Genomic DNA, 24,609 nt, shown 5'->3' with positions numbered 1-24,609 from the left:
GCAGTGATCGCGTAGGCTTATCACGTTTCATAGAAGCGATTTAAGAAGCTTTCGCTAGGTTGCGCCGTAAGCTATCGAAGAACTCTACGTGAAGAGCCTTTTTTAAAAAAATGTATTCTCGAAACACATGTATGCCAAGTTTCAGTTCTAGCAATCTTAAAAGCACTGAAATACGGAACTGCGAATCCGTAGCATTTCTGCTGCCGTCGCTTAGTGCAGCGCCACATTTTGAGCAGGAAAACTGGCTGTCCATTTTGCGTAGAAACTGGCGAGTTATGTGTACTCAGCAATGTGCGGAATTTAATAATCATACTTATCAGCTGTATTGAACGAAAAGGTATGAGATTTATGAGACAAATAGTTCCAATATCTATAACGTAGAATTGGTTTACCCAATAACTAACTCCCTTTCTTGTTTCAAAATACAGCAACAGTTTTTTTCCTACATTTCAGCTTACTTTCATAGCTGAAAGCTATTAATTTTAGAACGATACAAATACTGGTTACGCCATTCTACTACGGGAAGACTGAGCCCTGGGGGGGCTAATCCCTCCTTTTAGAAGTCAATTCACTGTCATATGCCCTGGCAGTTTATACTGGCTTTATCTTCCTGGAATCCTTTTTTCTAACAATGGGTGTGAGATAGGAATGCCACAGAATGCCTTTGTTGGAATATCCATCTGGTTCAATTCCAAGCCGGGAAAAAGACACTGGAAACACAAAGGCTGATTGGAAAGATTTAATGGTGAAGCAGAAGCACATGGGTGGTTCTGGGCAGCTGACCAAATAGAATTGAGACTGGGGGTGGGTGCGGGGTTACACTGTAGGAAGTTAGCAGCCACCCCTCTCCTAGAAAAATGAAATATCCTGGGAAATATTAAAAAGGCAGAATATTTCCCCTAAAAAGAGTAAAGTAGTAAGAGAGGAAGAAACTCAGCCCCCCCACCTTTGTTAATGGGTGGGCCATTAAGGCCTGGGCCAGAATACTTTACATAACAAAGATCTCCAGGTAAAAGGTATAACAATTGCCCAAGAGCCCTTTCAGTGCATCATCATCATCCAGCAAGGCTCAACCAAGCCTGGAACTCAGGAAAGCTTACAAAGTTAGCTAAGACCCCCACCCCTGGGAGTCTGACAGCCAATGGGATACACTTCTTGCACAGGAACAGGAAACACTAAGGTAGGACCCAACAGAGGGTATATAAGGGTCTCAGCATCTTGGCTGGCCCCTTGCTTCTCTTTTCTTTCACTTTGAAGCATGTGATCATCCTTTTCACTTTGGAGCTTCAAGCCATGTGGTCCTGCTGTCCACTATTAAACCGTCTTTCCAAAATAGCCTCCCTGTTTCCAGTGTCTTTTTCCCCACTTGGAACTGAACCCAGAAGGATATTTCTACCAACAATACCTTCTCTTGGGCTTTGAACTTGAACTTCCTGTTCCTGTGCAAGAACATGTATTCTATTGGATGTTGTCAGATTCCTATGGTGTCATATTTGTCTGAGCTCCCAGACAGGTTTAGTTGATTTGTTTGCTGAGTGATGCAGTGTCCTTAGGAGAGTGTGCAATGCAGTGAGCTCTGTGTCTTCTGCTAAATGGTTCTATTATGTCCTGAAGGGCCATGTCTTAATCCCATCACACTGAAGCTGAAGGTATTTTGTCTTGTAGATAGGCTGGACCAGTCCTGCTCGGGCTATTAACAATGGTGGGAGCTGCTTTCCAGGAGCATGTTTCTCCTTTAGGGAAATATAATCATTCTGCCTTTTTAAATATTTCCCAAAATATTTCATTTTTCTAGAAGAGTGGTGGGTGCTAACTTTGTACACCATGGTAGCTACACATTTTCTATGCATTTTCTTATTAATTACATGGTAGTACATAAGCAGGATAATTTTCAGGCAAAGGGTGGTTTTTCTCTCATGTTGTGTGAAAAGAAGTTGGGGAGGGGGAGGAAAACTGTTACTCTTTCAGTATATAGAACCTGTCTATTAGTCCAGCCAGTATGGCCATGGCCAAGGCAGTGACTGTTCTGGTCCAAAACATTTGACAGGCTAACCTAGATAATCTACTGATGCCATAAGCCTTTGGTTGTTTCATGTGGGCACTTAACTAGATAATGGCCTTGAGGTCATTAATCATAGCTTAAAAATCATATAGCCTACTCCAACTAATTCACAAATGGTAAATGGATGCTTTCAACTTCTGACTGCTGTGTTAGAATATAAAAAGAAAAATAACTTATGCTGGAGGGTTATGCATATCCAGAACCCCAACTTATGTTCAGAATGCTCAGTGTTATTTTCTGGTGAGCGACAGTGTTCAAGAAAAACAGGTACATGTTTGAATATTGCTTTAACAGGGAACAGGAAAATAATACGCCATAAAATATTCACTTAGATTTGGAGGGCTTATTACACATCCATTGATGGAATAGACAATATAATTTGCTTTCAAAGAAAAAAAGAGAGGCAATTGTTTGATTTTACATGAAGTTCATGTGCAGATATTTTAATTACAATTAAGCAAATATTTAAACTTTGCAAACAATAAATATTCCTTGAGTAAAATCAATTTCCAATTTTTAATTCCAGCCTACTTTATCTAGAACAGGGGTGTCAAATTCGTGGCCCACTGGCCAGATATGTCATGTGCTGGCCCCACCCCCACCCAGTTTAGTGAAGGAGAAAAAAGTCCCGATATGACCTGTAACGACCTAAGTTTGGCACCCCTGATCTAGAAACTCCTTTTCAAGTTAATTTTTTAAAATGAAGATAAATTACTTTCAGTTAGGGTAATTCTGTATGCACAATTAATACATTAAAAATCCTTAAATTTTTACATTAAAAATCCTTAAAGGATCCATAAAGCATTTTGAGATGTTTTTAAGTAACAATATTTTCTATTCGTATGATCTCTAGACTTCACACTTTTGCAACTGTAGTGCATTGGTGCTTTCCTAGTAGAAACACCCTGCACAAAACTAGTGCTGTTATGAAAAGGATGGTTTCACATGATTGACTTTTCTTGTGAACAATTAGATATGCTCAGCAACATCAAAAAACATTTCCAGCAATCATATTGCTGCCTCTCAATTTTAACTTTTCTACATTTGGAATAATAAACATAAGTAAGTAGGAACTAAATAACTTTTGATATAATTTGATTGGAGTCTCTCAGTTGTTTATCATTAAGATCAGCCTACTCTTTTGCATCTCCTATACCTCCAGCAGTTATTGCAAATGTGGCTTCATTTTCAGGCATTTCAGGACTGAAAAAAGAAATAAAAATTAATTATTTTACTTTTCTTTTGGAATTTTGTAAATAAATAGAGACACATTGCATGATAGAACTGGATGCAGAAATCCAGAAGAACATAGATAGGCAGGGGTGGATTCTATTGGTTCGGACTGGTTCGTGTGTGAACCCCTTGCTCTGAAGATCAGCTGGCTGCAAACTGGTTCGCTGCAAACTGGTTCGCTGCAACCCAAGCGTGTGGGCCCCTGCTCTTTCCTGTGCTTTATTTCCTTTTTTTAGAGCACAGTTGATTTGCGTGGCAGAGCAGTTTGCTGCACCTCAGCTGTTTTATTCAGAGGGACCGCAGTAGTATTAGAGCTTTTTAAAGGTGGAGCACGCCCACAGAGAATGCGTTTGGTGCACGCGGGCGCACGATCACTGGACCGGTTGTTATACCGGTGGAATCCCACCCCTGTAGATAGGGGTAAAAAGTTAAACTTCAGTATCATTTTGGTCACCATATAGTGGTGGGATTTTTGCAGCCCAGATGTTATAATCCTATACATTATAATTGATATTACTTACCTTCAAAAATAATATAATTTTCATTTAGCTTTTCTCACTATAGAAGCAATTGTTACAGTGTTATTTTAGATATCCTGTTACAGGTAGTCCTTCACTTACAACAGATCATTTAATAAGTATTTGAAGTTATGACAGATTTTTAAAGGATATTTATGATCTTTTCTCAAAGGAACAACTGCTACCATGCCCCCAATTGCCACATGACTGCATTTCAAATGGCTTCCCCAGAAAGCCGATGGAGAAGCTGACAGGAAAAGTTACAAACTGTTACCACCTGTTGGAAGATCTACTCTCCCCTCCATACATGAAATTAATGGGGTGTATGGGGTGGAAAGAGTCCTATGGTGGGCTGGAGAAATGACAGTTCCCATCTGTACATGGAGGTGTGGGCAACTCTTGCAGTAGGCTGAAGAAAAGAAGCTCAGATCTGTTGATCTCCTTTCTCCAACCAGCCACTAAAATTCCATTCTGCACATGGAGGGAAACTGTCTACTACCCTGCCTCAGAAGACAGCTTCTTTGATCTGTCATGCAGTAGCAGTTATGTGGGTGTCTTGATTAATGATTACTATGACTTATGACCAAAATTTTGGGCTCAATTATGGTTGCAAGTCGATTACCTATATGCAGTCAATAATAAAAGGATTGTGGCAGAAGTTACATTATATGCCCCCCCCCCCCGTCTACAGAGTTTTATAATACTTTCATATAAACTCCTTAGAGGGGAAAATTTCTTTATATTTCTCTATGTTTCTATGTTTTTATATAATATTTATGCTGGGTGATGTTTTCAGTTACAGTATCAGATATTGAGGTGATGAATTTGATGTTTGAAACCATGATGCACTGCTGATAATAGGTAGCATACAGTTTCTTGAGAGGGATGAATACTTGCTGAAAAAGTAAACATGGTAATAGCATGCTTCTGTCCAATGTGTAAAATAGAAGTTAGAGTTGAAGATATCAGGAGAAACATAAACATTTAATGCCATAGAATTGGGTTACAAAAAAGTGTTTGTCATAAACCAAGAAGTGATGGTGTCAAGTATAAAAGGATAATTCTCTTTTTGGTATCATTTTGATTATTATTAGTCTGTTGTTTTGCATGGACACTGAGAGCTTATGCACTGGAGACAAATTTCTTGTGTGCCTAATCACACTTGGGCAAATAATATTCTATTCTACTGTATTCTATTCTACACTGTAGTGTATAATATAATGTACTGTCACAACTGACAGTACATTAAAGTAATTTAGTCATATCTTAATTTTTTACACATTCATTTAAAAATTAAAACCCAAATAAGACACAATGATTACACAGAATATGTTGAAGTCTACTGTACTGTACCAGTCAGTTTCTATATTACCTATCATATATCTTGGCAATACGTAATTCTCCTCTTCCCTTCCGTAAACTAATCCTTGTTGTAGAAGCATGAGCAAGAATATGTCCTCCAATGGGTTTCTTGGGATCAGCCTGAAAGCTACATCAAATAAAGACAGAACTGTTATATCCAAAGTGAGGAATATGACCCTAAATTATTAAAAATCTTGAAATAATATTGATATATAGTTTGCCATGAGAAACATCAATATTAACAAAATAACATTCTTTTAATTATTGTATGTTTGTCCGTATGTGACTTCTGCACAAGTTCCTGCAGTTTGATGGTTTAACTGCTAGACTAAGCACTCACTTTCTCACTCTTTTTTTCTCTCTCTTTCCACATATTACTGATCATTGGCTTTAATGATGATGGACAAAGAAGGGCATTAACATAAAAAATAATAACCAATAATTCCTCAGTTTATAGCACAATCTAAATACAAATGAGATTGTATATAACAGAGCTAATGCTTGACAAAAAGAAATGAATTCTTGACTCAATATTCTTTCCAGTTTCTGAAACCATTGTTAATTATTCCATCAACTATTATCTTTATGCTGGGAGCCAGGAATACATCATTTGCAAGTAAGCTTTAGTAGTAAGCTAGCTCTGAATTCTGCATAATCTGCAATGGGAAAACAAGATACTGTATGAGCCTCAATCATTCTCAGGATCATTGAAGGAGAATATGAATTGGTCCAATCTAAGAACCCTATAACTGCACTCTAAAAGCAAAAAATAATTTTAAGAGCAGGACTTTTCTCCAGATGAGACCACACAAGAAGTAGTTGCATTGTGCTGTTTCTCTCGGTAATTTTCACCTCATTTTCCCAGGTGCTTTTTTAACATATGCATTTTAAATATAAAGATGCATTTAAACTACATACCTAGCTTAGACTTTCAGTCATTTTTACTATTTAAACTGACATTCACGTAAACTATTTCCCTAGAATCCCTTATCAGTATGGTTCAAGTATGAGTCTTCTTTGGGTTTCTAGAGTACTTTTTCTGTGATTTAAAAATATAATTAAGAAATCCTATTTCTTTGACTTAAGAACATCAGTAATTTACTTACGTCATAGTTGCTCCAGGATCAGAGGTCATTTGGTTAGTCACAAACACAGCCACATTATATTCTGTAGTAAGAAAATTAGGTCAAAAGATGGAATAGACATAAAGAGAGAGAAAAAATTATTCTGCTAGTATTCACAATCTTTTGTTAAAGCATTTCTAATAAACTATGTCTATAAAATTCTCCACAATATTGAAAAAGCATGGAAATCAGTTTTAATAACCCTAACAGACAAATAAAATAGTATTATGGAAATTTTTGTAACTTTCAGATGTGTGGACATCAAATCTTCAAATTCCCTATTGGTGATAATTGTTTCACATGAAATATGAAATGGTAGTTGCCAAGATTGGGAAATACTAGTTTAAAAAATACCCAGCAGTATCAACTTAAACCAGATCATTAAAACCAAATTAAAAAGTGTTGTGTAAGTCTAATTAAAAGTCAAGTGTCCTTTTGTGGAGTACAACTATACAATATAGGGAGTATATTACTAAAAAGATTCCATCCCTTATATCTTTCAATCTCACTGGGATTTTCAAAAGAGAAAACAGTGTACATAAAATCATGTGCTTAGCAAGTTTTTTTTTTTACTTTATCCCACCTTCTGATATTTTCTGGAGTCTCGAGAGCATCTGAGCAAGTTTCTGTTGCCTTTCAGCTAATTCCCCACGACCACTAAAATCCACACGAAACAGTGCCATAATGGAATCTATTATCTACATTAAATGTCAAAAAGACATTAATTCATGAGAATAAATTTAAAACATTAACATATTAATTAAAGGAATTGAAGTATATAATAAACAGGATTATAAAATATATACCAGTAGTTTGAAAATGCCAGGTTCCTCATGGAATTTGCCAGCAACATAATCAAGTAGTTCCATTTGATGCTCACCTTCCAAGGAGGAAATAGTAATAATAATAACATTTGTTTTAAATCAGAAAAGTAGAAGTACTTGCTAGATAGACCAAGATGTATAGTAGTTGAGTTACAACTGACATAACTAAATTTTAGTATCTTTAGGTTGCCATTTTTAAAATGTTACTTTAAAATAATTCCAAAAGAAGCTAAATACTTCATAAATATTTGAAATCCTCTCTTGAAAATTGTGCAAAGTATGATAATATTCATTTCTAGCTGAGGTTAGAGTAATGTTTATGTAGGTAATTATAAGTTTTACCTATAATTCTGCAATATTTCCATACAGAAGTCATGTGCAATGTCATGTTCAAACATTTGATGTGATATTCCTAATTTACTTATTTATTTGCTTAATAAAGTGTACTCTTAAGCCTTAGTAAGGCCACACCTAGAATACTACATCCAATTTTGGTTACCATATTACAAAAAAGTTGAGAAAAACTGCAAAGAAGATCAACTAAGATGATTAAAGGCCTGGAGACTAAAACGTATGAAGAACACTTGCAGGAAAGAAAGACAAAGAGAGACATGATAGCAGTATTCCTGTATTTGAAAGGTTGCCACAAAGAAGAGGGGGTCAACTTATTTTCCAAAGCACCAAAAGGCAGCTCAAGAAACAATGGATGAAGACTAATCAAGGAGAGAAGCAACTTGGAATTAAGGAGAAACTTCCTAACTGAGGACAATTAACCAGTAGAACAGCTTGCCATCAGAAGTTGTGGGTGCTTCATCACTGGAGGTTTTTAAGAAGAGACTGGACAGTCACTTATCTGAAGTGGTATAGGTTCTCCTGCTTGAGCAGGGAGCTGGACTAGAAGACCTTCAAGGTCCCTTCCAGCTCTATTCTGATTGATTGATTGATTGATTAATTGATTGATTGTAACAAGCTTGCAGAAATGTGGTCTTATCACAATAATTTAGAAAATTCTGATTAAACATTTGAAAGAGTGTTTGTACAGAACACTGTATTAGAAAAAGAAAAATACCTTTATTATGTCAATTTCCTTAAGAAAACAGTCTCGTGTATTATAAACAAACCCCACTGTACAGAATTCATATAGTGCAGTAATATGGTTTGAAGGGAAGTCAATATAAATATTTCTTTGGGGAGAAGAAATAAATTGATAGATAATATGTTCAGATTTGGGGAAACTTTATAACTCAATCTTATGTGATAATTATCCTGAGTACATTCAAAACAGAAACAGAAATTTAAAAATAGACATCATTCCAGTGATAACCCCTTGATGCATAATTGTTCATTCTTAAAATGAGCAGGATTCCTGTGCCATCTGGTTGCACTCTTACTGGTATAAGCCCGTGCATACAATACGTTGTCAAGAACTGCCTCATGATCCGCATTGAAGCGATCAGCAATGTCACGTAGGCGGTCTGGACGACTGGAACGTTTCTTAGTTAAGGTATCTGATTTTTAATTCAGTACTCAGATATATAGCTGAATCCCATTCATAAAAACAAATATCTTCTCAAAACTGAGCACTTCCAGATGCTAATTCTCCCCTCTTTTAATAACTATGCTCTTTTGATTGCCAGATGTTACTTGCAAACCAGTCTTGATGCAACGCAAACTTCCAAAACTTATGATCTAAAAATCTATTTGTATTTTGACCTCACTTGAAGGACAAATTAAATTCACATTCCATTAAATTAATCCTGTGTTTAAGGACTTTGTCCCCATTTCAGTAACTTCTCCTATATCGCCTACTTCTCAGCTCCTAGCATGTGACATCCAGCCTAGTTCAGGGAAGCAAATTAGTTGACAGGCTGTTTTAACAACTTTGGATTTAGCTTGATTGACATCATGCAGATGTCCTCCATGAGCTCTACACTGACAAACCTCATGGTGAAAGTGCTTGTGTTTTGTAAATTGTGAGAACAACATGTATTCAAATAAGCATTAAGATATAAAATTAATGGCAAATGGGAAGATCACTTCCCTGCATGTGGCTTTCATCTTCTCCTCTCTGCACATTAAATGTCTTTTCTGCTTATGCTGTACCATAAGCTCAAATTTTAAATGAACTATTAATACTGTATAGGAAATCCTTTGAAATCTTTTCACCCAGTTCAGTCAACACAATATATTCAGGATACAATGTATTTTCTGTGTCAATGAAAATAATCTTCCCGCCTGTATACCCATCTGCTCCTGGAAGTTGGGCTGTCACTAAAATAAATAATAATAGTAACAAATTTTCAAATATCCCAAATCAAAGGGTTACTGTCAAAACAATGAATGAATTTTACATCAAATCCCCTTTTTCTATCGGCCACTGCATCAAAAGCTCCATACAACAGTATTATGTTAATTAGGTGAGTAAAGATCAAAATGAAAGATTTTAACATTCAAAAATCATTTTAGAAATGGCATTTCCCAGGGTGTAATAGGAACTAATGATAAGGCTGTCATAGATTTGTTTTTGTTATATTTTACATTGGCTTTATATTTGTATTTTCTTCCTTGTATATTGTATGTTGCTTTAAATTCTATACAGATAAATATTTGCAGATAAGAAGGGACTGGAAATATTGCTGCAGCCATGTATGAAGCTGAGAATATTCCAATGGTGCAGATACTGTTTCCTCCACATCTATCTTGTACAATATAGTAAAACTGAAAAATCTGAGGCTGCCATAACATGAATGATGTCAGAAACAATGGAAGAAGTCATTTGCTGATCATTCATCACTTCCCTTGTCAGATGGAACATATCAAGTATTCTGCCGATAACATGCCAGCTGTATACATAGTATAAGCTGCTTAGCCTGACTGCTCTTCTTTCCACTACCATTGAGATTCTGATAAGAAAGCTTCGTAGCCTGAACATTTAATACACTTTTCTGTTTTAATGATTTTGGGAGATACTATCAAGTAGATGATATTGCTAAGGAACTTGCCAGAGCAAGACTAGAAGGCAATTCTTATAGTTCTTCCCCTCAGAATATGGTTGCTGTAAATACACAGTATAATTCATTTCTTTGTAATGTGGCATCTAGGGACTTGCTTTCTACTAGGGAGTCAGAAAGGCTATGGGGCTGAAGGCAGGATTAGAGTTATCCTTACCAAGTGAGATATACAATCCACCACTGAAGAGAAGAAAGCTAATTCTTCAGCTAGTATAGTATTTAGCATGTTCACACATCATACGCGTGTGATTTTAAATACCATCAGTATATTTTTGCATATTGAACATGCAGTTTTAAATATAATTATGATTTGATACATACCACAAAGAGTATGAGAAAGTTGGGTTTTGCCTGTTCGGAATTCTATTAAAAACAAAATAAAAATAAAAATTGTAAAGAAGGGTAGTCAGTCATGCAAAGATACATTCGCTAATTAGTCCAAAGTTTTTTTTATTATTTTGTTTCAAAGACTAACACAACTACTTATTTGAAATCATGTCAATTTACTTGCAGAAAAGCTCCTGTGTTCAGATAAATTTTATAAAGATTTATATATTTATATAAAAATATGTATATTGTCACATAATGGAAGGATCAATTGAATATCATGATAATATGCAGAACTCCATTATCCAATGAAATTGATATGAAAACCACTTAGAAGGGACACTTGACATAGAGAATAAGGGAGATAGCTTGACAGAAATATGGAGATAGCATTGAAATATTCTTGAAGCCTGAGGAAGAAGATAGTATTCAGAAGTCATTCAGATCATCCTGATTCACTGGAGGATTGCAAGAAGAAAGAAGATTGCAAGTTTCTGTCACTATAGTATAACTTTAGTCGTCCTATGAAGTTGATTTTTCTGGTGTGGCCTACCTAGTGGATACCTACCTACTATCTACTTGAGGTTCCATTCACTTCAACTAGATACAACATTTATGCAGAGATACAGCCTCAAACTACTTTAAAAATATTAAGATGGCATTAAGTAATTTTAATAATGGGTTTAAACATTTAAAGCAACCCAGTTAGGCATGCTAAAGATGCTTTGCAATGACTATCATGAGAATTCCCAACCCGAATATCTTCAGGGAATTCTATCCAACCTGAATGGTATCACACTAAGAAAACTGACTTAGATATACTGCAATCTGATAAATTTTTCTTACATGCATAGTAAGTACCAGAATACAAAAAAAAGGTATAGCTCCTTCCAGTTCTATATGACTTTTAAATATTGACAAAGAAATCAAAATGTAGTGCCTGTTCAATATACTTACAATTCCTATGGTTTGGGGAATTATTCCCTAATATGTTCACTAACCTCCAAAGGCTTCTGTAATAGCCATGCTTTCAATCCCACCACCTAGGAGTTTACTGGAAAGAAGAAAAAAACTTAAAATCGTGGAATGTATAGGACTGAGACTGGCCAAGCCAGGGGGAGGAGTCAAATGAGAAATTAGTCTGGAATTCCTACATGGGCTCAAGAAGGCACCCCCACTTATCTAGTCTCACCCAGATGCAATCGGCTGTTTATAGGCTTGAGAAATAAAATACCTGACTGACTGTTCATGCGTGGACCTGGTTGATTGTATTTGACAGAATGGCAGCTGATAGAGTATCTGGCGTGCTAAATTATCTAGGAATAATTTATTGCTTAAAATGAAAAATACTAAAATGTACTAAAACTTTGACAATATCAGGAGATGTGAGTAAAATCAATTATTTATTTGATATATGATATCAAAAGAGGGAAATATAAAAAAAAGTAATTAATCAGAATATTCCCTTTTGGGGTTTTTTCAGCTTTATTTATAAACCAAAGCAAGCATTTAAATTTATTAAACTTATGCCCCATTACAATCTAGTGACTGTCAGTTGTTTATAGAGTATGCTATATACTAATTTAATTAATTTTAAAATAATTTGTCCCTTAATAAGCAGAATTTGGCCCATTCTCTAACAGTTTTACATTTTACTTAATAGAAAATATAATCTCTGGGAGTAAGATAACGTGTCAGGGGCACTGTTAAATGCTTAATTATGGTACTGCTGAAGCTATAAAGATAATGACGACTCCTCCGACACTTCCTCAGAGGCCAAATGGAGGGAGAATGAGATCATTCCTGGCATGTCATGAATTACTGACTCTGAACTGCCGGCAGAACAGCTTCAGCTAGGGGCGGCTTGCAGGCTATTGAAGAAGAGGGAGAGGAGCTACCTGCTGTGGTGAATCTCAGAGCATGCAGGGCAGAGAAACGGAGGCCTCGCTCCTCTTGATGGGCTGCACCCGCAGCTATTTAGCACAGCAGGCGGAAGGAGGGGTTGCTGGAAGCAATGTGTGTGGTTGTGGCTATGTACTCATTCATGTTTCCTGGGACTCTGAATTTCTGTAACCCATCAGCTAACACAGATGAACTTTAGGTTTTGCCTGAGGGCTTTATGTTTATTCGACTTGCTGTTTGAGCAGCTTGCTATTTGTGTTAGGGACTAATTGGCCATTGCCTGAGGGATTAATCTGGCCTTGCTCATGGCTGGTTTTGGTTGGGACAGTGCTAAAGCTGGGGGAAGAGAACTGCTGGGGGAAGACAAAAAAACCCTCCATAAACCACACTGACGTGTGAGTGTGAGTGAATGGGGCACAGATATTCAGCTGAAACTAAATTAACATCAAAAGATTAAAAACTTGAGCATGAAGGAAATGAAAAAAATAAGGGTGTAGGATTGTCAGTTTACTAACTCAAATTCCTGGCTTCCAGTGGTAATATGGAATACCATCTTTCGCTTCTCACTATACTCAAATGCAGTCAGAAACCCTGGTTCCTAGGGGAAAAATGAAACTATTTAATATGTATTGCAGTCATGGTAGTTTAATATTTGTAAATTGCTTTGTACATTGAACAAATAATGCAAGTAGTTAGAGCAAACAATTATATAATATTTGATCAAAACTCCTAACCATGTAGTAGTGATATTAGTATACAGGTAATCCTTGATCTACAACAGTTTGTTTAGTGACTGTTCAAAATTGCAATGGCATTGAAAAAAGTGACTTATGATAGTTTTAACGACCATTTGACCAACCCTGACACATTGCAGAATATCTACAGTCGCAATTAAAATTCAGATGCTCGACAATTGACTCACATTTATGATGGTTGCAATGTCCCAGGATCATGTGATCACCTTTTGCAACTGTCTGACAAGCAAAGTCATAGGGAAGTCAAATTCACTTAACATTCGTGTTGCTAACTTGACAACTGCAATGATTCACTTAATAAGTGTTACAATAAAGGTCATAAAATTGTTTATAATATTAAATATGTATGGAATTGCATTATCCCAGAGAAATCCAGTGTGCAGCTCTAATGCCTGCTCAGGGTAGGTGACATTGTAGCTAGAAGAGCCTTTGTGCAACTTAACAACTGTGTTGCTTAGCAACAGAAATTTTGGTCTTAATTGTGGTTGTAAGTCAAGGACTACCTGAAGTTCTGAATATGTTATTCAATGTAATTTGCATAATATTTAGTGGGGTATATATTCAAATGTGTATAGAACAGTTCTTGAATTAACAAATCTGAATAAAGTAGTTCATGCTTATTTTGTAGAAAGCAATAACTTTTTAATAGTTATATTCTGGTTACAAGATCACTTCAGATTGCTGAGCTGAACTAATGAATTTAGATTTACTCTAGGTTTTCACCATTTGTTGACTATGACTAGACATTGCAAAGCTTGATTCTATGCAGCAAACTATCAAAACACATGGTGACGTAAATTAAGGATATGTATTATATATGGCAGAATTCCTAACTGAATTGGATTGATGTGACTGAATCAAAGCAGGACCTGAGGAAGACTGAAACCAAATTACTTTGAAACAATTGGTTATTGATTTGCAAAATCGAATTACTTCACAAATTATTTGTTTTAAGAAAAAATATTAAATAAGAAGAACAGTGAAAAAGTATTAGTGCTGGAGGCTATGGGGGCCTGCCTGGGGAACAACAGGTGTTGGCTGAACCCTGGCAAGATCAAATGGCTCTGGATACATGGATTTAAAGATGTGGGACTTTGCTTTAGATACAGACCTGGTCTGCAACTTGGGGGATTCTCCTGGACTCAAGACTGGCTAGAAGAGGGAACACTTCCGGTTGTTGGCTTCGGTGACAGCAGGGATTCGCCTTCTCTGCGATCCCTGCTGTGCTAGCCGCCTTGGTGCCTCAGATCTTGACGGATTTGGAGGCTAAGGCTGCCCTGTTGGGGCAGCTGAAGATAGGGGGGATCCGGACGGGGGTGAGGAGCATCGCAAACCCCCCCCCCAGCCGGCAATAACCCCCTTCTCTCAAGATGGTGCAGCGGTGGTCTTTTATGGCCACCATAAAGAAGCCGGCAATTGGATAATAAAGAATGCGCAGGAGGGAGAAGGAGTTTTCTTTTTTTTTTAAAGAAAGTTTTTTCTTGGTCGAACTGGGACCTTAAGGATATATTTAACACCTGGGAAAGTAATGACTTGGAAGCTATAATGTTCCCGATTGATGTTTTCAGCTGCGAAGAAAAGTGATGAAAAGGGGAAGTTACTCTCCCTCCCTTATGGAATTAACAAATGGACAAGGGAAACTAGCCTTTTGATAGAAGGTAAAACCTAAACTCCTTTGTTATAAGTGGGAAGGGAGAGGCTTGGGAAAACAAATTTTTACTCTAAGACTTTGCTGGAGGAGATGCCTTGAAGATAAAGAGAATAGAAATTAATTATAAGAAAGACTTAAAGCACAGATTGAACGTTTTTTCTTCCCCTAATTTGACTTTACCCCTAGAAGAGAAATTGTAAAAAGAAGAAGCTTGTACTCTGCCTGGACTGCTTGATGACTGTGGGACTTTGGGACTTTTGGGAACTGTTTTAAGTTTGGAAATAACTGATTGGTTTAAGAAGAGGATACAGAAAGAGAAGAAGAAACAGTTTAAAATGGCTCTATCTCTTGATGAACTTAAAAAACAATATTTAAAAATAAAGAAAGAAGGCAAAGATGTTATGGGAGAAGCCCTTTGTTTCCTAGATATGGTGCTTGTCATGTGTCAGCAAATTAAACAACAGCTGCAAGAAGCCGAGGAAGAAGCCATTTTTAATGAACTAAACAGTGTGACTAAGAAAGAAAGGAGAAAGAGAGGAGCGAAAAGGAAGGACTTAAGAAATAAAAAAATGTTTATGAAAGAGAAAAAGAAGATGCAAAAACAACAGAATGCTAGAAAGCAAAAGGAAAGAGGAATGCAACAGAAAGGGGAAATCAAGAAGGCAGAGGTTTGGAGAGGAGGGGGTAAAAAGTTTAGGCGGGCTAAGAAGGAAAGAGAAAAGGGGGAAAAAAGTTACAAAGATATAAGACAAGATGGAGATAAGGAAACTTTTTTCAGGGATAATGGGTAATATATGGGTTTTTTTAAAAAAAAAGGGGGGGGATTCTGCAAAGTACACATGAGTATTCTAATAGTGGTATTTGTTTTATAAGTAGATAATTAGAACTTTTTAAGATCTAATAAAAGACTAAAATATCAAGGTATAACTTTAAAAGGTTTAATAATGAATGATAATAAGCTTTAATAAAATACTAAAGGGAATGTTTAAAATATTAGTTTGAATATAGAGTTTAATGGATTAATGTGTTGATTGTTATGGATTTATTATTGTAGTATTGGTTTTTGAAATAGTAGAATGTACTAAGCAGAATCTGATTGGGATTTAGGTGTTATTTTAAATTTTAACTTAGGGGAATGATAGAAAGGCATCATACTCCGATTAGTGATTCAGGGAAACTATTCTTTCTTAAATTGGAAATGAGACAGATGTAAATGGAGAAATGGACAAAAGATATAAAAATATTTTTTTAAAAAGCAAGATTAAATATATAAAACAGAATTAAGATGAGGCAAAAGTGGAGAGGAGTTATATAATAGATATAGAATGGTAAATAGATGGGTAATGGTATATAAGAAGAGCGTGAATACAATTGAGTCCATACAAAAAGAGGTAATCTGGGCCAAGTTACTTTCTAGAAGAAAGTTTTATGTTTTTATGTCTATGTTTTATGTGTGTGTGTTTAATTAAGAATTAAATAATAAAATCTCGGAAGAAGACTAGATGAGAATAATTATAAACAAGCCAGAGGAAAATATAAAGTTGATGACTGGATAGCAGATAAATCAGAAAGGAAATATGATTGAATAATGATTAAAGAGAAACAATGTGGAATTTGGTAAAGGGAATTTACGTGTTTATATGGAAATGGGATAAACTATAAGTACGTGATATAAAGCAATATGTTACCTGCCTTGTAAGGATCTACAATGGAAAGAGGTTTTATGTTTTTAATGTTTAATGATGTTTTGTTTTGTTTGTTTGTCGGTAAAATCAATAAAACTTGTTTAAAAAAAAAAAAGACTGGCTAGAAGACAACTTTGGGTTGTGCATCTGTTGCAGCCTATCCTGGATTAGGTGTCCCTGCACTCAGTCATTCAAAGCTTAGTCATCTCATGCTTGGACTACTGCAATGTGCTCTATATGGGGGCTATCCTTGAAAAGCATTTGGAAGTTTCAAATGGTGCAGATTGGAACAGTGTAATCTTTGGGGCCCTTAAAATGGCCCATGTTACACCATTGTTCTGAGTGTTGCACTGGCTACTGGTTTGCTACAGGTTGCAATTCAAAGTGTTGATTATTACCTATAAAGCCCTGCATGGCATAGGACCAGATTAGTTGATGAACCATGTCATGCCCCCATTGGAGTCTGAATCTGTTGGCCTTGGAGGAAGAAGGCGAGACCAACACAGACGAGGGAGAAAAGTGCCCTGCTCCCCTTTGCAAGGCACACCTGGGGACTGAGATGTAAGGAGGTGCTGGTGGGAGAGGCATTTGTCAGGAACAAGTGTGGAATCTGTGGAGCCTCGTGTGCACTTGCCGACACCTGGAGATTACTGTGCTCTCTGTCAGGATTCCCAGTTACCCCAATTAAATCATGAATCTCGAGCCAAACTTCCAAAACTTCAAAAGGATTTATTGGGAGTTAGCATGTCTGGCACTGCCTGGATGTAGCTGACTCTGAGACACATAATTCATTGTCACCCTTGACCCTGGTTTCCCCCCACCCCCTGCGTGTATCATAATGCATATTCTCCAATGAGACACATCCATAGCAAAGAGTCATCAATTATGTTCTTCAGTTAGAATTTTGCACAGCAGAAACTTTAGTCACCTAGTTACTAACTTTGAAAAACTATTTATGGAATGCACTTTCGCTTTCCAAGCTGCAGCACTGCTCTTTCAAACCCCTTTCCCCCCTCCCTTTCTGTTGGCAATTCTAAAAAGACCATAGAAATATTTTATGAGTTGACACTCTGTTTTGTGCTGCTTGCCCGGTTTGCTACTTTGCTGAAATTTTTGCCCTGATTACTGTTTGGCTAACCTTGCTTACTGGACTGCTGGCCCTGGTTACTGTTTGGCTAACTTTGCTTATTGGACTACTCGCAGCCAGAGGCTGCTGAAGGTGCGTGTGAATGCTTTGCTCCAGGACTTGTAGTAAACGTGGAGATGTTTGGGAGCAAAGTTGCAGCAATAAAAGGGAGTTAGACCTGTTCTCAGGCTGTGTTGCTTTTGTATCATCACAAACAAACTGTCTCATCCCTATGGGACAGGTCCGTTCCACCCATGCCAGCAGTGGAGGCATGCTGCAGATCCCATCAGCCAAGGAATTCCAGGTGGTGGGGTCCAGGAGAAGAGCTTTCTTAACTGTGGCCCCATCCTTTAGAACAGGGGTGTCAAACTCAAGGCCCGGGAGCCAGATCCGGCCCGCGGGGTGATTAGATCTGGCCCGCAGGGCCACTCTGGAAACGGCAAAAGACTGGCCTGTGGTGCCTCTGCCAGCAAAAACAGAACTCGGGTGGGCTGCACACAGCCCTCTAGAGCTCTGTTTTCATTGGCAGAGGGTTACTTACAGGAGGCCATTGCAGCCAAAAACAGAGCTCAGGAGCCTGTTTTCTCTGGCAGAGGGCTCGGGCCACCACAGGCACCCCTGACATGAGTGATGTTGAGCACATCCACTTTGGCCCTCCGAGGTAAAATACAATCCTGATGTGGCCTTCAATGAAATTGAGTTTGACACCTCTGCTTTAGAACATGTTGCCACTTGAGGTTGTATTGGCTCCCACCCTCCTGACTTTCTGTAAGAGCCTGAAGACCTGGTTCTGCCTGTTGGCTTGGAGCCCTGATAGAGGAATTTCACACTGGAGGTTGTTGATCAATTAATAGCAGTTCCCACCTCGCTCTCATATATTCTCCTTCCTTCCCATCTTTAGTTATAACTAGTATTTTATTGTATTTTTTAATATAATTATATATATTTATGCACATATTTCTGGTTTTATTTCAATATTATAAACTATCCAGAGTTGCCTTATAGTGAGATAAGCAGCAAACACATTATATATATGTATGTATGTACGTATATGTACATGTACATGTATTTGTTTGATGCTCGCTATAATGTGTGTGTGTGTATGAATTAATTTCTAATAACTTTGAATAATTTTATCAGAATTCTGCAATCTTGAGAGCTAGGGTAATACAATTCAAGACAGGGTCATATCTTAGTGTTTTTTGTTAGTTTTTCTGAGAAACGAGAAAAGAGAAAATAAAAACAAAACCAGGAAAGTGTAGAATTAAATGCTTTCCTAGAAAATGTGATATATTTTAGTGAATCACATATGCTAAAGTCAAGGACTACCTGTACATTCTCAGGTTTCCTGTAGGAAATAACTATGAAGAAAATCTAATGGGATAATTTTTGCTTACTATAAGTTTGTTGGCTGCTTCTTTTATCTTCTCTACTTTGGCTTCTGAAAGTCCCTTCACATTACATAATGCGCGCTTAGTTGTCATCTGAATCCCTTTGACTGTGCAAATTCCTACTGATTTCAGCTTCTTAATGTCTGCTACATTCTGTGAAGGAAATAAACATGATCTAAAGTAGTGAAAGAAAGATGACTCTGAATTTAAGATGATCTTCCTAGAAATAAATATTCTTTGGAATAATGTCTTCCTCTTCTCAGCCTAATCTTGCCAATACTAGGTGAAGCCAGTGCTGCAGATGTTATCCCTCTTTCACCAATAAACATGGGCAGGAGGAAAAGTTATAAATCCATATGCATTTATGTATGCATCAATTCACAACACAATCCATACATTTAAAAAAAGGCATGGTCAGGAAAAGACAGTTTTGTGTAATAGTTAAGACACCAGGCTAGAAACCAGGAGACTGTGAATTCTAGTCCCACCTTAGGTATGAAAGCTGCCTTGAGTTGTTTATAAAAAATAATAATAGGATTAAAAAAACTAATAAATTATTTGCCTTTAAAATATGGCTCATTTATGTCAAATATTATTTCTTACACCAGCCATTCTCTTACACATGCAAACCACTTTCACAAAAATACAGATGAAAACACACATATGCACAATCTCTTCCTTTTAGCACAGATAGAAGAAAAAAGTATTACGATAACTAAAAGTGTAAATAATTAAAGACAGAAAGAGAGGATCATGTTTAAGTGTATCGAAAGAGTTTACATCCATTGAGAAAACACCCACTTTTGCTGTTGTTATGGTATTGTAGTTTAATCCCTGAATGTACTTACAATTCCATGCTTCTGTAACAGATCAATGTCCTGGAAAAATGATTCCTGTTAACATCAGAACAGAATATTGGTTATTTTATTTATTTATTTATATTCATATGTTTAAACTGCCCATCTCCCCCAAAGACAAGATATAACCAATAAATAAAACCTCATATAAAATTTTAAGTTAAATCAGGTTTAAAACATTTAAAATTGTCGAATGATGGCAATTAAACATCAAAAAGGGGGAAAGAAAAAAAATCCTAAAATGGCCATGCCAAGATGATTATTACCGGTGTGGAGGGAGGGTTACTAATGGGACTAGCCGGCACCACAGTTGCAAGGGCTTCTGTGCCCCTCATTCAAGGATGTACAGCCAAGTTTTAACTCTTTTGCAGAAAGTCAAGATATTGGGGAGTTGCTTTCCTCACCACTGGGGATAGGATGTTCTATAAAGCAGGGGCAGTAGCCAAGAAGGCTTTCTTCCTACACCCCACCAGTCAAAATTCTTTGACTGACAGGACCTGCAGTGTATTTTCTCTGCCTGATTGATTGATGCAAGCTGATGAGATGCGGTGAAGCCAGCTCTGTAGGTAATTTTATCCTATGTCATATAGAACTTTATAAGTGATGACCAGTTCATGGAGCAAGGATGTTATATAGCATGTGTCCTTCTTTGGGCACCCAATATGGCCCATGTGGCCACACTCTGAACCAGTGAAACTTCTGAATACTTTTCAGGGATAGCCCCATGGGAGATGATTTGGGCATGAATGACTGAATATAGAGTTTCCCTGTCCAGGAAAGGTCTTAATTGGTGCACAATGGGACTTGGGCAAAGGGCCTCCTGGCCATGGCTGTCACCTGCTTTTGATCAGGAGTTGTGAGTTCAAGAAGACTGGGGTAGTGCAACTCCATCCAAGACTAGGGATGGTAAAATCCCAGGAACAGAAGAGGTCACCCACTCTCTTACTGGGTTCAGTTAAATCTGTTGTTACCCAGTCTGACCTCCACAGTATCTAGGTATTGTGAAAGGACGCCCATTACAGCACTTACTTCATCCGGGATGGAGATATATAATACAATTTATATAATAATGTCAGCATATTAGTAATATCTCATTCCATGGAGATGTTGAAAAGGAGCACCGAGCCCTATAGTACCCCATAAAGGGACAATGAGCTAGACTTTTCATTTCCTACCAACACCAGTTGGCCTTGGAAGAAGGAGGGGAAACAGCACTTGTGCCCTTTGGTGCTTTAGAAAATAGATTGACTCTCTCATTTTTGTAGGAGCCCCTCAAATTTCCTGACACAACAATTAATCAGTAGAACAACTTGCCTCCAGAAGTTGTAAATGCTCCAACACTGCAAGTTTTTAAGAAGAGATTGGATAACCATTTGTCTGAAGTGGTGTAGTGTTTCCTGCCTAAGCAGAGGCTTGGACTAGAAGACTTCCAAGATCCTTTCCAACTCTGTTATTCTATTCTATTCTAAATATTGAAATAGCACTATTTTATTGTGCTATTTTATTGTGAGTTGGACTAAGGAGAAATTTCCTAAGGGTGAGACCAATCAAGTTGGCCACGGCCATCCAGTCACATGACCACCCAGCCATGACCACCCAGTCATTAGGGCAGAGAACCAGTTGTCAAATTATTTGAATCCCATCACTGACCTTTCCTATTTTAATATTTTTGAACCCTTAATCTTATCTAATTACATGTGGGAAAAGGTAAAGTATATCTTAAGTATATTTAGTAGTAAATGTGAATCAAGGAAAACATCCAAAGGATGTTCACTACCGTGCTTAGGACAGTCATCCCATCCAAAGGAAACACAGGAACTAGTTGACAATCTTGATGAATAAATGCGAACTCCATCTTATTTGGGTTTAGGTTCAGCATGTTTCTTCTCATCCCAGTCTCACGTTTTTAAGTCTACAGTTCTAATAACTTCTCAGATATCAAGTCCAATCCTGTTTAACTCTTTGTTCTCAACTGAGATCACCTGCCTGTTGCCAACTAACTCTTATTCTTTTGATGCTGATACGTAATGACAATATAAACATAGATCTATATTTAAATTATTATTTGTAGATGAACTATGCATTTTATTACATTTCTTGTATGGAATTTTCTCAAGGGACAAATTACATTGAAAATTATTACTGAATCAAATATACTTCCGTACCTCTTCATCTTGGTATCCTAGTTCTTCTTGTACAACTTGGTCTTCTACAGATTTCATTGTGAAAACAGAACTAATAGAATTCAGTCAGTGCTGCGGAAATCAATTCAATACTGCTAAAAAGCATAAATAAGCTAATTATTTTATGAGTTTTTGATGTTTATATTATGCTAACCTAGAAGGGGCTAAGTAGATTACTGAAATACATTAACTCAGATGAATTTCATTTCAAAATAAATATACCACTCACTACTACAGTGATCTGATCTTTGAATCAGCCCTGATTTAAATCTTTTCCAAGTAGATTTAAAAGGAGAAATAGATTACCAAAAATGTTGCAACATCATTTGAGACTTTTTAAAAAAATAGCTTTCATACCCAGTTCACTGTAATTATGAATGCCTACAATACATGAAGGCAGTCCTCAAATACTATATATTTACTATATGTTTTAACTTATAGTAATATTCACAGTTCTTTGAATATTGTAAATTAGCATCCAGAATATGGACAGTAATTAAAATTTTAAATCTGGAGATTTATGAAATTAATGGTAATGCTGTCCTTTTTAAAATAATGATTATCTCATACAGTTCTCTCCCTTTCATGCTTGAAGAAAACCAAATGTCCCTCAAGAAAGTATGTTTAACTTGGCTAAAGTTGTGAGGTGATAATATTCTGAATGAAATTAATAAATGTACTTTAACAGAGACCCTAACTCTTGTGAGGAAAGGAAGGAAGCATAAAGCTATGCTTACTCAAAATGCATCAAACAACATCTCTACCTGCTCTTATATTCATATTAATCTTTTCTATTTTCTAATTAATATTTAAATATTTTTATATATTAGGCTTCTTGTATTTTAGGACAAAAATGGTTAATTAAGCTCTTAGGATGTTTAATATATTTACAGTGACCTCCTGTGTTTTGAAACCGATTTTGATAAAACTGTTCTATGTAGTTTTAGATTTAGATATGCTTATACATACACAAAGTTCAGAAGCTCACTTTTTCCCATCAATAGGTGGAATAAAAGGAGGCAATCTGACTTAGCTGGAAGGCAAGGGAACATAGTCTGGCCAATTAAAGATAAAACCCATGGGTCATTGTGCTGTTTGCAAGATAAAATCCCACATTAACAATAGCAGTGACAATAAATGCAGGATATACCAATGTGGTAATAAAACTATGGTAACAATAAACTAACAGGTTCACAGTGAATTTTATTATAGTGCAATGTATAACTTATCTAATCATTTTCAAATTACACTCCTAAAATACACAAATATAATTGTGTGTGTGTATATAGATAATAATTATGCAACATATCCATTACATAATTGTACATGTTACCATATACACATAAAAATGTTGCTCACTTCCATCATAAGCCACATTTTCCTGTCTAAATTTGCAATAGCCATCTAATAAATGAGAAATAATATATTGTTTAAAGTGCAACTTTGAAAAAAAAAACAGTATACGGTATACAAGATATGTGTGATCCTCATCTTTCTAGAACACATTTTAATATCGATTTTATCTATGGAGGCCAACTCTTATTCTGGAGACTTGCTTCTGAAAGAAAGCTAGAAGTGTAAAATTTGCAAAGGCCGCCTTCTCTTATCTTCTGTAAAAAACAGTTACTTTTTTTATCACAAGCTCAGAATGGCATATCAGTCTTTCCCTGCTCAAACCTCTATTGCTTCCTCACCAGACATTCTGAATGCTATGAGGCAAATTAAATAGGTAAATCTGAGGTAAATTAGGTAGATGAAGTTTATCTCCTCTCAATTCTCTCTGCATGTCACCTTTATGCCAACTTGTAAATAACATTTTAGTAATTTTGGAAGTAAATTGGGCTAGGAGAGAAAACTTGATGGTGGGGGAATAATCTGCAGCCTTAGGGACAGAGAGGTTGATTTCCTTTCACTCAAAATGCTGTTCAGACCTTGCTTTATATGCCACTGAGTTTGACGCAAGTTGACATGGACTGCCCTGCAGTTCAGATATCGACTTTGGAGGCACAATTTACAGCTTCTGGGAACAGAGCTCCCAAATTGGAGGGAAAAAAGAAATTAGCTTCTCAGACAGTGTTTTTCAAATTTGGCTATTTTCACTTTGCTATGTGTGGACTTCAACTCCCAGAATTCCACAGTAAATTGCCAAGATTGGGAAACACTGGCATACCAGTCCAAAGGACACAGAATAATGGATTTAAAGAAAAGCTTCCTAACAATTAAGAGCGGAACAGAACAGCTTTTACTATTAGGATTGTTTTTTTCTTCTGATCAACTAAAACTTCTTTAAGCTCAATTTTTCTTGGCATATTTTCAAGAACAATTTGATCAATTCTGCTGGACTTCTATACAGTAGCCCTTCAGATACTTGAGACCTATCATGTCTCTGTCTCCCCAGTTTTCCTTCACAAATGTAAACTTCTAGGCCACTAATTATCTTGATTGCTCTCCTCTGTATATGTTCCAGTTTAGGAATATCCTCTTTGAAAGGTAATACTCAGAACCTAATTAAATATTATATTTACAAAAAGAATAGAAATAATTTCATATATATATATATAGATCCATATCTATTATTGTCATGATTTAATTACAACA

At 36.5% G+C, this 24,609-nt stretch overlaps 1 protein-coding gene and 1 long non-coding RNA gene across 2 annotated transcripts in view; one reads left to right on the top strand and one right to left on the bottom strand.

Moving 5' to 3' along the window:
• Nucleotides 1-34: 34 nt before the first annotated feature.
• Nucleotides 35-24,609, top strand: part of LOC148125641 (uncharacterized) — a 49,273-nt gene continuing 24,698 nt past the window's right edge. Inside the window, exon 1 of the long non-coding RNA XR_015743880.1 lies at nucleotides 35-337. This is a non-coding gene — a long non-coding RNA (uncharacterized LOC148125641). The remainder of the gene's footprint in view (nucleotides 338-24,609) is intronic.
• On the bottom strand, nucleotides 2,560-22,050 carry DMC1 (DNA meiotic recombinase 1). Its single transcript, XM_026696276.2, has 13 exons — nucleotides 21,994-22,050; nucleotides 19,820-19,864; nucleotides 18,978-19,124; nucleotides 12,879-12,961; nucleotides 11,463-11,515; nucleotides 10,456-10,497; nucleotides 9,322-9,394; nucleotides 8,515-8,606; nucleotides 7,106-7,179; nucleotides 6,883-6,997; nucleotides 6,282-6,342; nucleotides 5,186-5,302; nucleotides 2,560-3,265 (listed from the first exon to the last, which is right to left on the bottom strand). Exons 1-13 carry the CDS (start codon nucleotides 22,048-22,050, stop codon nucleotides 3,196-3,198), a joined length of 1,029 nt encoding a protein of 342 aa, XP_026552061.1. The 3' UTR covers nucleotides 2,560-3,195.

Source organism: Pseudonaja textilis, chromosome 5, assembly GCF_049901715.1.
Source record: "Pseudonaja textilis isolate UNSWEBS1 chromosome 5, rPseTex1.2, whole genome shotgun sequence".
Lineage (NCBI taxonomy): Eukaryota > Metazoa > Chordata > Lepidosauria > Squamata > Elapidae > Pseudonaja > Pseudonaja textilis.
The sequence above is the reverse complement of the archived record's forward strand: the minus strand, read 5'-3'. Positions and strand labels throughout refer to the sequence as shown.

Excerpts from the sequence above, each read along its gene's own strand:
- DMC1 (XM_026696276.2), bottom strand. The coding sequence starts at position 22,050 with ATGAAATCTGTAGAAGACCAAGTTGTACAAGAAGAACTAGGATACCAA. Across the intron at positions 9,395-10,455 it reads ACTTTCTCATACTCTTTGTG|TGACAGCCCAACTTCCAGGA; the intron begins GTATGTATCAAA and ends TATTTATTTTAG. Across the intron at positions 8,607-9,321 it reads ATTGACACAGAAAATACATT|TCGTCCAGACCGCCTACGTG; the intron begins GTATCCTGAATA and ends GAAACGTTCCAG.